A 13,739-nucleotide genomic window follows, 5' to 3' on the forward strand; every position below is an offset into this window, starting at 1 on the left:
CTACCACTGCCACTACCACTGCCACTACCACTGCCACTACCACTGCCACTACCACTGCCACTACCACTACCACTGCCACTGCCGCTGCTGGTGATGCCGGCAGAGGCGGCGGAAGCGGCAGCGAGCTGCTGCTCGCGCGCGTGAGCCTGCAGCGCGAGCTTGCGCAGCGTCGTCACGTCTGACTCGGTCGACGAGCGCAGGAGCCGTGAAGCCTGGCGGCCGCCGTTGGCGCTGCCGCGCTGGCGCGAGCGCCCCGGCGTCCGGAGACGCTGGTCCATTTGCGCTTCGCGCTGCGTGCGCCCCGGAGACGCGACGACGCGTTTGCCGTTGCTGCCACACTCCTCCTTCTCCGATGCGCTGCTTTGAGGCGCGCTGTGCGCGCGAGGATTCATAATCCGCGCGGGCTGTGGGCGGTGATGCTGATGCCCACGCTGATGCTGAAGCTGCTGATTATGGGGTAGACGCGGATGCGGGGAGGACAGGGGGGACGAGGATGAGTTGCTCGTCTCCTCGTCCAGCGTGATGCTGCTGAGCTTGCGCGTCATGAGCGTGTCAGTCACCGTCACGCCGCTGGGTGGTGATGTTGACGTGGCATTGTCGTTGCCGCGACTACGGCTGCCGACGCGCTCGCTACCTGGACGCTGCTGTCGAGAGTGTGACATGCTGACGATGAGACCGTGTTGAATCTACGTCGTCGAGGGATGCTGAAAGCGAGAGAGATAGTGATTTACGCTACCGACGGACTTAGTTGCTTGCGACAGGCAAGGGGGACCGAGCGGAGCGACGAGGAGTGAGCCCAGGGAGTATTGGCTGCTGTTGGTTACAGATGGCTGGATTGTTGAACATGTAATCTGTTGCTGTTTTTGATTACGTTTTCCCCTCTTTTTAAACAGTACCATACCAGATGCCGCGTTTGTGTTCGAATGGCCAGGGAAGAAATTTACAGTCGCATGATGAACGAGCGAGCGTGACGAAGTTGTTCAATGCGGTAGACGTCAGGGCGTCGGTTTTGCACCGTGCGAACGATCAACCTCCAACGATGTTACTCGCGCGCAAATGCACAAGGGAAAGTTTTCAACGAGCGGGGCCTGGGTATTGAATCAGATCGGATAGATGGTAGTGCTCGGTGCCGACAGATCTCTGAGCGATGAACTCTGACGTTTCTGTCAGCGGACAGGCTGGTACAGTGTCAGACGTTGTGCTGTCCTGCCAAACACCAATGAACAAACCGAGCGCACCCTTGCTCAAACACAGCAACTGCGTGCGCGCCTGATGACGCTGCCGTTCTAGGATGCGCGTACTGGGAGTGCGTGGCCCTGGAATAAGGGCCAGGCCCTTTGTTTGGCTAGGCCGAAGCAGTTCTTGCGTATGCAGATCGAAGCGGCCTGTTGCTTTATGAAGAGCGTGCCGTCCAAGCGATGATGGCGGTGGTGAACAGGTGTATGCTGAGAGAGAGGTCTTTGATGGATGTATGGATAAAGAAAGCTCTCAGCAGATCGTGCTGCGTGCCTATTCAACCCACACCAAGATATAAAAGACGTTCAGAGAACGGAGTGTTTGACTGCTACGATGAGTCTTATGCCTCGACACAACGGTGGGCGATGAGCCTGCCTCTTGAATGGAAGAGGCGATGCCAGTGCTTGGGATATCGTTTTAGATGCTTTTTGGCTGGTGTTGGTGCTGGTGCTGGTGCTAAAGATGCGAGCCTGCTTTCATACTTTTGTTCTTCTCGGTGCGGTCAGCAGGCCAGGGACGGGCCGAGTAGGGGCAGGATGATCGCGGCGGTTGCTGCGGTGACGATGGTGCGTGCGACGCCTCTACTCTAGCAATCGTCACTTGTTCCCTTCTTGCTCCGGCGGCGCAGAGGCGATTCGTTTCGCGCGAATGCCTGGGGTCCGTGCGTGCCACCGAGTGCACGACGACGACGACGACGATGGAGAGAGAGCGGGTGGAGGGCCCAAGGGCACAGACGGTGCGACGGCGCGATCGAACCCCAACCACGACACACAACGCTGTCTAAGGACGAAAGAAGGAAAAAGGCAAGACTGGCAGAGGCGACCACCAGCTAGGTAGCTAGCTCTCGAGACCGAGGCGCGAAGGAAAAGGGCGCGCGAGTGCCGAGTATCCAACACACGTACATACACACACCACACACAGCGTCACAATCCAAGTATGAGTGTAACCTGCCTGACACGCAGCACGGGCCATCCATCGCCCAGTCATCAAAAGCCAACAGCGTTTTGGTTGTTTGGCTCAAGTCAGCCAGACCAGAGATGGGTCTTCCTTCGAGCTGATGGTATCGTCGCCCACCAACCAGCCGTCGGAGTTGGGACACGAACGTACCTGGCACTGCCGCCCTCTCCCATCTCCACCACTCGAAACGAAAGAATTAAAAAAAGAAAGAATCTCCAAGCCAGGTCGCTTTTTTCCTCGGGGATAGTCAATGTGATTTGCGTGCAGGTGGATGAGAACCAATGGAAACAAAGAGGGAGGCGGGGCGCCGCAGCACCCATGCCAGGGCCTAGACCCTTTCCCATATCGTTGTGCTCCATGGCAGCACTAGTCTCATGCGCAGTCGCTGCACCAGGCCAGAGGGGGTTCTGCGGTGGAAGTCCTCTCATATAATGAACTAATGACAAAGTGCCATGCTGACAGGCGGGAAGGTGCATTCACAATGGCTGAACAAGCGGGTCGGGGCCTGGATCTCAGCCATTTCGACGCTACATAATCTGCGACGGGTCACAACTCTCCCGAGCGGATTCCCAAAATGGGGCTCGAGCCATGTCAGTTCGGGGCTGCGCTTCTTTCTTGCTGCGGCAGGAGTCACAAGCGAGGACTGTGGGGGTGCAGCAGGCTGCTAGGCTGCACCCCTGATGCACTAGATGGACTGCGCAAGGCTTTTGCCCCCCCTTGTCGCCGTGACCGTGCGAAAGACTTGAAGACTGCGGGTCACGCGGTCCAGTGTGCAAATGGGCTAGCAGCACAGTAGCACTGTGTCAATAACACAGTAGGGCTCCATTCTTTTGTCCATACATTTGCATATGCATAGTTCAAACTGATTGATCTGTACCAGCCTACCAGCCCCAGGCGGCAGACGCCCCCACACTCACGGATAGGCCATCGACGTGCAGCAACCAATGAGATCAATCAAAGGCCAAAGGAGAGCCGCAGAAAAGAGTTTGCACATTGCAGCCATGCACACTACACGAGAGCACACACAACACACACAACGACGCATGCATGCATGTACGTACACACGTACCAACAAAACGCACAAGCACAATCCGTCCTCAATCAAACAAGCACAACCCAGCTGATCTCTGCTATGGAGAACTCGGAGATGACAAGATTGATGAGAACTGGATTCTCACCCCCTTTTCTAAACTATCCTCCACTTGACCCACCCACACTCTGGCCCGCTGACTACGACCAGCCACCGACTGCCTGGCGCAACTGTATATGTGCGCGGGTCACACTCGACGCGTCTTTGCGCGTGCGCGACGGAACGCAGCCTTCCCAATCGAATAGACGCAGTCGCAACTCGCACTGGACGCATGGTATCCAAATGCACAAATCCAAAGCCTGTCCTCTCCCCAGTGTGTCACCACGCGAGAACGGTCCATAGGTATGTACCAGGGGGAGGTGAGCTCAGAGTATCGAATCGATTACAAGGAACGCTGGACGGGGCACTACATACATACATGCATACATACATGAATGCATGCACTTTGACCAAGGATTGACAGACTTTTGGCGTGTAAATACGCAGACGGGAGATGCAAGGGACGGCCGGACTCGTTCCCTCTGCGGCCCGAAATGGAGTGAGCGAAAGCGAAAGCAAAAGCAAAAGTGAGAGAGAAAAACAAGTGGAAACGGCGAAACGAATGACAGATGTGCCGCATGAGTGTCGGTAGAAAGCAGGTGCGGAGCCGAACGGTGTACAGTATGGCAGCCGGTACCGCAGCATCGGTCGCCTGCCGTGTAATTGTGGGTGCGGGCGCGTATGCAAGCATGTGAAAAGAGTCTTCGTCGTCGGCGCCACACGCCAGCGGAGAACGCAGGGACCGTGCACGCGCTCACGTGCGCATATGCGCAGGCTTGAACACCGGCGCCTTGAAGCTCAGCACGCTCGGTGGGCGGCGGAGGTACTCAGGCCTGTCGCCAGCAGCAGACGACGAGACGGAGTGTGCGCTTCCTTTGCGCGCGAGCGTGCCCACCGCCGCAGCAGCCGAACATGTAGCTTTCCCCACTTTGGTCGGTGAGCCGCTAACGCTGCCGCTGCCATCACCATCAATTGGCGGCCGCCGCCGCGGCAGCGCGCTCCCCTTTGCCTCGGCGCTTGCTGCAAGCTGCGCGACGCGCCCGGTCGGCGTTAGCGCCGCGCCCCCGGCGCTCGTGGTTGAGAGGCGCTTGCCCGCTTTTGGCGTTGTGTTCGTCGAGGCGCAAGAGTCGCTGTCGTTGCCGCCAGCGCCGGTAAGCTCGCGTAGCGTCGCCTGCCGGCTCTCGAGCGCGGCGATCTTGTTGCGCACCGACGGCACGACGAGCGCTGCGCCGCGCAGGTTGTGTGTGCTGCTGCTGTGCGGGAGGCCCGCGCCTCCGTCGCCGTGCTCTGAGCTGGCAGCCGAAGGCGACGTCGACGAAGCACTCGATCCGCGCATGTTGGCCATGCTCACTGTGCCCCGGAGCTTCGCAATAGGCTTCTGCGGGGTGGTCCAAATATTTGTGCGCGAGGTGACATCGACCTTCTGCGGCGAGGCGAACGCCCTCAGCGAGTGCTCTCGCTCCTGGCCTCCCGTCTGTGCCTTGCTGGCGGATGCGCCGAGACCCCTTGTCGCTTGCTGGCCATCATGGACAACCTCGATCGCGTGCGCGCACGAAGAGTCTGTGTCCGGCGTCTTCACGATGCTGCTCGCAGGCGATGAGGAAGCAACAGAGGCAGAGTCCAGTGGTCCGAGCGAAGACCCCGGCGAGGAACTAGCCTGGCTGTCCGGTGTAGACGACCCCGTACTGGCAGACTCAGCGCTAGCCTTGCGTCCTTGTCTGTTGTTGCGCCCCGACGGCTTTTTGTGTTTGAGCTGAGGCGTCTTCTTGTGCGCGTTGGACGACGACTGACTGTGTGTGCCATCTTGCTGTCCGATTGCAACTGCGAGGTCCTTGCGGGTATTTGTCTGCTCCGGGTGGACTTTAGCTCTGAGTGCTTCCATCGAACTTCGAGTCTTGACAGGAGCATCGGCTGTGGCAAAGGTGAAGCTCTTCTTCTGCTTCAATTCCACTTTTGCAGGCGAAGCGGCTTCCAGCATGGCGATCCGACTGCGAAGATTAGGACCAGACTGTGTGCGCGACATCCGAGCAGCGGCGGCTGTGGGGGACACCCGCTGCGCTGGCGACGCTCGCTTTGGCGAGGCGATCTTAACAGGCGGCAAGACGGAGGAAGGCTTCTGCGCAGCCGTGGCCGTAGCTGTGTGAAGCGCTGCCTTTGTCTTTGGGGAAGTGCGAGAAGCGGGCTTTGTCGGCAGTACCGACTGCAGTACTCGAGGGGCTTCTTTCTGCAAGTTCTCCGGCTGCATGTACGCAATCGGAGCCTCTGTCTGAGGCAGGGGGAGTGTTGGTGCTTCTGCGACCGGCTGTCGTTGCTCGAGCTCGGCGGGTGGCGCCTCAAGGATTGCGACAGGTTTGATCGTTCCAGCCGTCGTCTCTCCCACGTCCTCTTCACGATCCTCTTCCTCTTCATCTCCGTAATCCTCCTTCGCTGCATGTAGACTAAGACCGAATGCAGGAGCGACCTGATCTTCGAGGCGAGCCGAGCCAAGCACAATGTCGACCTCGTCGATCGAATCGTCATTCAGCTGCACTTCCATTTCGTCATCTTCGTCCGAGTCCATATCGTCAATGTCGACAGCTTTCTGCGAGGCCAGGATGTCTGGCAGGTCGTGCGGGTGGATATACGGAAGGCATGCTGGATTGAGCGGCCCAGTCGAAGCAGAGCTGATGCTGGCGTTCTTTGACATGGCAGATTCGTACGACATGGTCGAGGTTTGTGAGGGCGTCGGGGTTGGCTCGTTGAGTGCCTCATCGTCGATCGCGATCCCGAGTCCTGTTGGCTCTGCATCGTCGGTTGGCATGGTGCCAATGCGGCGTGCCGTAGCGCTTCGAATTGCATGCTGGATGAAGTCAAGTGACTTTTGGTGCTGGAGACGGCGTGCGCGGGACACTTCGTCATCAGGCTCTGCAGAGCTGCCGAGCGTCTCAATGGACGCAGGCGGAAGAATGGAAGGTGCAGCAGCGGCCTTGACGGGGCTCTTGAGGACTTCCATGGAGCGCACGCGGTCAATGAGAGGCGCCTCAGCGGCTGGGGTCTGCTGCCAGCCCTGCTGGGCGGTTGTGACTTTGCCAGGCGGAGGGTCGAGGGAGACAAAGTTGATCACACGGAGTGGCAGCTCAACAGAGACGGTGGACGACATGGAGCTGCTAAGCGAGACCTTGATGGAGTAAAGCACTTCGACGTGGCGCCCCCGGACGATCGAGAGCGCATCGTGCGGAATGGCCATCGAGTGTGAAAAGTCGACCGAGCCACCAGGGCTGACACCCGTCCACCATCCGCGCGCCGTGACGGTGCCGTTTGCGCCGCGCTGCCCCATCTCGAGCGTCTCTTCCGTCAACTTCTTGCGGCTTGTCGACGTGACGCATGCATCGGGGTCGATGTCGCGTCCACCTTGGCCGAGATTTAGATCCTCTCGCGGGCGGAAGAGCGTGAGCGTTCGAAGAAGGGCGAGTGTGACGCTCTTGATCTACGGTGTGGCTAACACATCAGCAACCTCGATAGTACACGCTCGACCTCACGCAGCGTACTCACCTTTTTGCTCGTCTCGTTCTGAACACCAACGCGCACGTAGACGCGCTGTCCGGCGACCCAATTGCTGCGATGCAGCGAGGCTGTGAGGTGCACCTTGCCCTGGCCGCCCATGAAGAGACCCTTGCTGACCGACGCCTGGATCGGCTTTGGCGCACTGGAAAGTGCCACAGCTGGGTTGAGGTAAGGGAAGAGGTCTATGTGGCGATAGAAGTGCGCAATTGAGCGATTCGCGTCGTTGCCGCTCTTCAGCTTGACGGAGCTATCGATAGTGACGTCTTCATCAGCTTCATGTTCATCATGTACAAGATTAACCACAATACTCACCCGATAGCAATATACCGAACGCATGCATGTTTGCCACGGTACGTGCCCTTGGCCCCTTTGCCGACAGGGATGTCGAGGGAAAAGGGAATGAAATGTTCTCCTTCCTTGGCTGTGAAGTAGCCCTCTTCGTCTGCCGCCGACGAATAGATCGGATGCTTCTGCCCGCCACGCTCGGGCGCCGAGAAAATTGGCGAGCCATGCAGGATGAAGCTCTCTGACGCGTCGGCGGTGACGATGGCCGCTTGGTGGTAGAAAATGTACCGGATGTCGTCCCCAATCAGCTCTTCAAAGCCGACAACGCGAACTTTGGGCTGCATGAGTTTGACGGCGCCTTCCTTGTCGGTATCCTTGCGGATCTTGAGCACCATTCTTCCGCGCAGCTGGCCACCCTCGACGATTAGGTCGCTCTCGAGCAGCATGTCGAGCTCAACGCGAGCCTTGCCAGAGCGCCCGTGTTCGAGAATGGCCTGAGAGGTAGCTACCGCGGCGAGTGAGTCGGAGCTCGAGTGTGGCTCAACGGGGTCGTTGAGCTTCTTGCTTGTGTTTCCGAGCACGCGACTGAGCTCGCGGGAGCGGCGAGCAGGGTGAGCGCTCGCGCTGAGCAAGGTCCCCTGTCGATCGAGGGAGGATGCAGAGCTAAGTGCTGACAGCGACGTCGAGGAGCGCAGCATGCTTTGGCCTGCACTGCTCCCGCTGTTGACCATCGCCATCGCCGCGGTTCCAGCACGGTCTGCGAGTGCGCTATTGTTCGTGCCTATGCTGCTAGCCGAGTCAAGCGGGCCAAGATCTGTCGAGACTTGCGAATTGCGTCGACTACTGATAACGTCTTGCTCCTCCATCCTCTTGACTTCGTCAGGCATGATTCGCTCGCCCGTCTCAAAGCCCCCGCCATGACGATCGAGGCTGATCATGGTTTCTCCGCGTTCAGCTTGCTCGAGGCCTCGCATGCCGCGCATGCTGCGCATGGGGACAATGGCATCGATGCCTTCCGCAGCGGAGGTGCCCGAGCTCACCGTAGCCATCATGGCCGTTGTTGATGCTGCTGCTTTCTTGTGCACGCCATCGTACAAGCTGGAGAATGTCGAGCCATTGCGTGAGCGAGAGAGAGTATAGGGCGCGCCATTAGCAGCTGTAGCATCGATGGCGGCGCCTGCTGTGTCTGCACGATTCGACGCGTTCAAGGAAAAGGACGGGCCTATCATCATCTGTGCGCGCGGGTTCATGGCCGACTGACTGTGGCGCAGACGTGAAAAGTGCTGCTCCTGCACGGCTGGAGGGAGGAAGTTCATCTCTTCGCCATTGTGTGAGTACAGCCCACCGACGCGGAAGTGCTGCTGCAGCTGGGCGGTGGTGAGCACTGGAGCTGCCTCTGCAGCTGGGTTAGGCTGCATTTGCGTAAAGGAGCGTTGCATCGCCATCGTGGGGCCGGCCGGAGCGACTTGCGTCTGTGTGCGCTGCATCATTCTTTCCGGCCGCAATGCATGTGCCTGCAACTGAGGCGCAGTCTGCGGGCGGCGACCAGCGGCGCCGAAGTTTGGCTGCGAGGCGTGCTTGCGGATTACGTTCGGCCGGCGGGTGATGTTCGCTGGGCGGCCGCTACTCTTGCTGGTGCGACTATCGCTTGTCAGCGAGCCGGGCGTGTCCATGGCAGAATCTAAGCTCTCAGACGACATGGCTGCGACAGCTTGCGACAGCTTGAGTCGGTCAGGCTGCTGGGGAACGAAGTCTGTCGACGCTGAGGAGGCCGTCATGGCGCTTACACTGCCGTCGTCGACGCCATCTATACTGCAGACCGTCGATGGCGTGAAAGACGAAGGCGTTGAGTCGACATGGCCAGCAGCATGGCCCAAGATACCCGGCGCCCCACTGGCGATCCGTACGTTTCGCGCAGGAAGGTGGCCGCCAGAGCGCGGCGCCTTTCGCGCTGTACCTCCTCTTTTATCGACGGTCATGCTTGATGATGCACAGCTTCATTCGTGCTGGGACCAGCGTTCGAAGGGTGAGCAAGCCTAAAGGTGCATAGAGAGGATATTGTGGTGGCATATCACGAGCAAAGACGAAGGAGGATGGCCTCTTGAGTCAGTCCTGTGAAAACAGAGCAAAGCACACTCAGATGTTGAAGAGGCCACCTTTCGTCCCATTGCCGCAGGTCTCCTATTCAATGATCGTGGAACCATTTGAATGTCAATGAGTCGGAGGGGCACATCATGCACTAAGTGCTGCGCACTACGCAAGACTGCATGGCTCGGCGGCTGGTGGGATCTGTTCGGAGAAGGTCGAGCCAAGTTGCGCCTCGCAGCGCCCCTCAACCGTTGGAGAGGCTGGCACCGTCTCATTTTCTCCGGCTTGCATGACCAGGCACGACCACTACACACCCCCTACACGACCTCACGAGCCAGCTGGGTTGCCGTTGATGCGTTGCCGTGGCATCAGCCGGCACTCGCAATACGCAAGCGCAAGGGCATTCGCATATTGCTGAAGGCTTTGTGCTGGTGCTGTGCGCATCTGTGCCGGAGTTGCCGACTGTTGAGCTGAGTCGGGTTGTGATATTTGAGATGATAACGTGCGGCCTCTTCGCTCAGATGCCCTCGTCAATCTTCAGTCCTTGTGTGGTGTTTCGGGAGACTGGGCACGGCGATGAGCAACGATCGAGGTGTCGACCGTTGGATCCAAGATGCTGCGGTTGGTTGCGGTTGCAGTTTGGGAATCAAATTGGAGTCTTCGTCCAGGGCTTGTGTGAGATAAAGGAGTGCGTGCCAGTGCGTGAGTCCGGCTGCGCGGTGTGCGGGCGTTGTGTCCGTTCACAGGGTGAGTTCCATTTCTTTATTTCTGTATTTCTTTCTTACTTTTTATTCTTGGCCGTGTCTCTTTCACGAAAACAATCCGCTATCTCCACACTTAATCAAGTCATCGTTGCGACAGGAGAACGCGCGACGGAGACACAAACAATCCAATTATGAGGGACTACTTTTTGATATGACGTCGAAGGCAATGGACTAGTAGAAGACACAAATGATAACATGAACCAGTGAGCCAACTCTGGTCAGGACTATGTTGCCTTCTCAGGGCTTACTATGGTCGACAGTGAACTATAAACTATGAATGAAGGTGTAGAAGACGACGGTGATGCAGGTGCTATTTAACCCCATGTTCATCTTGCTGAGGAGAACTGGCAAAGCCGCATGCTCATCGCGTCCATCGACTGCTAGGCAAAACAACGTCTATGCACCACACCCATCACCTACTACATGGGAAGGAGCTGGTTGATGGGTTGCTCCGAGAAGAGAACAAGAAAGATGGGTCTGCTGACGGACGCGGCGAACCAATCGATCCTATTCGTACCTTCACGTGGTCGTCATCCGGCAGTTATGGCAAGCGCCAAGCGGAGACGCGATACGCAGATTGTGACTCTTTGAATGCTGACCGTACACTTGTACTCTGACTACGCCCTCGGTACAGGTAGTCAGTCAGTCAGCGGGTGGGCACCAATCCACAGGAGGCAAAAATAGTGATCGTGGGGCCGATGGAAATCCAACGAGCCGAGATTAGTGGCTGACGCCACACCGCCCATGGACCTCGCCTTTCGACGGCAGGGATTGTATACTTTGTGGAAATTGGGCTGCTTTTAAACTTTATCACAACCTATAATGGGCTCGCATCGATTATGGCTCTGTGAACAAGCCGTTCCCATTGATCGAAGCCGAGATGTTTTGCTTTGGAGCTGAACTTTTGACGCCTACGCTCGTGCGCTCTTGAGTCAGCGCGGCGTCCTATCAAGATGCTCCAGCGTCCAGAGGCGATTGCCAGCTGGCCACTGGGCCTGCAAGGGAGGCAAGCCAAGTTGGAGTGGCAGGTGATCAATGACTGGATGTGAAAAGTGGGGCGCGGGGGATACCCTAACGCCGGCGTCTGTTTGTGGTATGAACCGGGCTGGGTGCTGCTGCAACCATAGCTGCACAAATAGAGAGGTGACGGGCTGCATGGCTCGTGCGCGCCTCGCGATACAGAATGAACGATAAAGACTGATGCAGTGACTCTTCCGGAAACAGCGGCGTTTGTGTGGGGTGGGGGGAGTGAGAAGGAGATGGTGGGCAAGTACCCTCACTCCCATTCTCTTCCTCTCCTGCCATCCTGCGCCAGCCAGCAGGTTCACCTCCAGCATCGGCACTCCACTCCACTGCACCCCACTCGCTTTTACTGGCCTCACTAATTGGGTTTTACTTAGCAAGGTTTCCAATTCGAAGTCGATAGACAGCCACGCTGTGCCTTCGTATTCCTTTTTGAGTCCACTCCGCCTGCTCCCCTTTCCCGGGTCATCTCCCACTTCGCCACCACCGCATATATAGCCAGCCTTCCGTCAGCCCACTCTTCTCCGCTTCCCCATCCCATTGCATCCATTGCACATCTTTCTTCGCGTGCCGATCGATTCATTAGCATCACCTTCTACGACAATGTCAGCCCCTCAGGTCAACCTCACTTTCCCCAACGGCGGCAAGAGCTCCTTCTCAGGCGGCCTTTTCATCAACAACGAGTTCGTTCCCGCGCAGTCCGGCAAGACGCTCGCCGTCATCAACCCTGCTACTGGCAAGGAGATCGCGCAGGTCGCCGAAGCCGACGCAAAGGATATTGATATCGCAGTCAAGGCGGCACGGGAGGCGTACAACAATGTTTGGGGCGAGAAGGTCCCAGGCCACAAGCGTGGTCGTCTCCTTCTTAAGCTCGCCGACTTGGTCGAGCAGCACATCGACGAGCTCGCCGCTATCGAATCGCTGGACAATGGAAAGCCTGTTTCGATTGCAAAGGGGTTTGACTTCACTGAGGTGATTGCCAAGTAAGTTCTGAGCAATTTTTGTATTCAAACGAGTTGTGGCTGAATCTGGCGTTCGTGCTTGACGCATCAAGCCTGCGATACTACGCTGGCTGGGCAGACAAGAATCACGGCAAGGTCATCGAGGTCGACAGCAGCAAGCTCACATATACTCGCCACGAGCCTGTCGGCGTCTGCGGTCAAATCATTCCCTGGAACTTCCCGGCACTCATGTTCGCCTGGAAGATTGCACCCGCCCTCGCAACTGGAAACACTATTGTACTAAAAGTCGCCGAGCAAACTCCGCTTTCGGGCCTCCGCATGTGTCAGCTGATCAAGGAGGCTGGCTTCCCAACCGGTGTCGTCAACGTCGTTGCAGGTTTCGGCCCGACTGCCGGCGCCGCAATCGCTGCGCACATGGACATTGACAAGGTGGCCTTTACTGGCTCTACGCTTGTCGGCCGCAACATTATGAAGGCTGCAGCCAGCACGAACCTCAAGAAGGTCACACTCGAACTCGGTGGCAAATCTCCGAACATCATACTCAAAGACGCAGACCTCGAACAGGCAGTCTCATGGGCCGCCTTCGGCTTCTCATTCAACACTGGCCAATGCTGCTGCGCCGGCACCCGCGTGTACGTCGAGGAGGCAATCTACGAAAAGTTCATGGAGAAGCTGCTCGTAAAGGTCAAGTCGATCAAGACCGGCGATGGCTTCCAGGGAGACACTTTCCAAGGTCCGCAAGTCTCGCAGCTGCAATTCGACCGTGTCATGGGTTACATCCAACAAGGCAAGGCCGACGGCGCCAAGGTTCTCACTGGCGGCGAGCGCCACGGCACGGAGGGCTACTTTGTGCAACCGACCGTCTTTACCGACGTCAACCCGGACAGCAAGATTTCACGCGAGGAGATCTTCGGACCGGTCGTCGTCGTCCACAAGTTCAAAGATCAGCAGGACCTAATCCGCATCGCGAACGACTCGATCTATGGCCTGGCCGCGGCAGTCTTCTCGCGCGACGTTTCGCGCGCGCTCGAGACGGCGCACGCGCTCAAGGCCGGCACCGTCTGGGTCAACTGTTACAACCAGATCAACCCGCAGGTACCGTTTGGCGGCTACAAGGCAAGCGGCATCGGCCGCGAGCTTGGCGAGTACGCATTGAGCAACTACACCAACGTTAAGGCCGTCCATGTCAATTTGAACATCCCCGCGCCTTTGTAAGAAAAGGGTACAAGCAGGATTGGTCAAAGCATGCTTTCGCTTTTGGAAGTTTGCGAGATATGCGTGAGCTTGGTGGCTTTCCTCATGTATCCCTGTCTCACAGTGCACATATCCCCGGCTCCGCCTTCACCATGAACTTGTTAGTGACGATATGCGAATGGAATCTAACTCGGAACAAAACCCAATCTTCGCGAGTGAAATGACTGCCATTTCCGTAAAGCACGAACGTAGTTCTGCTGGTCATCGCGTGTAAAGAGCGGCTGAGGTCGTGCTCAATCATATGCTTTGCCGTTAACTGCAACAACTGCCCAGAGCGGAGCCAAACGAGAGTCGGGACGACACAGGCAGCCAGCTCAGCTTAACCTGGCCGAGAAGCATGGCGATCACGAAGGGTTGGTATATCGGGCCGAGCGTTGCTGTATGCTACATTTCAAAAGGAAATATTTTACAAATATTAAGCCAACAGAGGCCGCTACTACAAGCGGAGAGGAGCCCCAAAATCTGCAGTGATCATATCGTTGAGGATGCCCACACAGT

The 13,739-nt window shown here is 57.5% G+C and overlaps 3 protein-coding genes across 3 annotated transcripts; 1 reads left to right on the forward strand and 2 right to left on the reverse strand.

Annotated features, from left to right (window-relative positions):
• On the reverse strand, nucleotides 1-1,094 carry K437DRAFT_80807 (uncharacterized protein; the record flags this gene model as incomplete). Its single annotated transcript, XM_013388751.1, has 2 exons — nucleotides 1,051-1,094; nucleotides 1-881 (listed from the first exon to the last, which is right to left on the reverse strand). A coding segment is annotated over exon 2 (662 nt), but the record flags the coding sequence as incomplete, so codon positions are not given.
• A 2,982-nt stretch (nucleotides 1,095-4,076) lies between these two features.
• Nucleotides 4,077-9,129, reverse strand: K437DRAFT_267502 (uncharacterized protein; the record flags this gene model as incomplete). The annotated part of the gene is made up of 3 exons (XM_013388752.1): nucleotides 4,077-6,788; nucleotides 6,854-7,112; nucleotides 7,178-9,129. The coding sequence occupies 3 exons, from the start codon at nucleotides 9,127-9,129 to the stop codon at nucleotides 4,077-4,079; spliced, it is 4,923 nt and encodes a 1,640-aa protein (XP_013244206.1).
• A 2,097-nt stretch (nucleotides 9,130-11,226) lies between these two features.
• On the forward strand, nucleotides 11,227-13,611 carry K437DRAFT_245343 (indole-3-acetaldehyde dehydrogenase). The gene is made up of 2 exons (XM_013388753.1): nucleotides 11,227-12,008; nucleotides 12,080-13,611. Exons 1-2 carry the CDS (start codon nucleotides 11,629-11,631, stop codon nucleotides 13,200-13,202), a joined length of 1,503 nt encoding a protein of 500 aa, XP_013244207.1. The 5' UTR covers nucleotides 11,227-11,628; the 3' UTR covers nucleotides 13,203-13,611.
• Nucleotides 13,612-13,739: the final 128 nt, after the last annotated feature.

Source organism: Tilletiaria anomala (genome assembly GCF_000711695.1).
Source record: "Tilletiaria anomala UBC 951 chromosome Unknown K437scaffold_23, whole genome shotgun sequence".
In the NCBI taxonomy this organism is placed as follows: Eukaryota; Fungi; Basidiomycota; class Exobasidiomycetes; order Georgefischeriales; family Tilletiariaceae; genus Tilletiaria; species Tilletiaria anomala.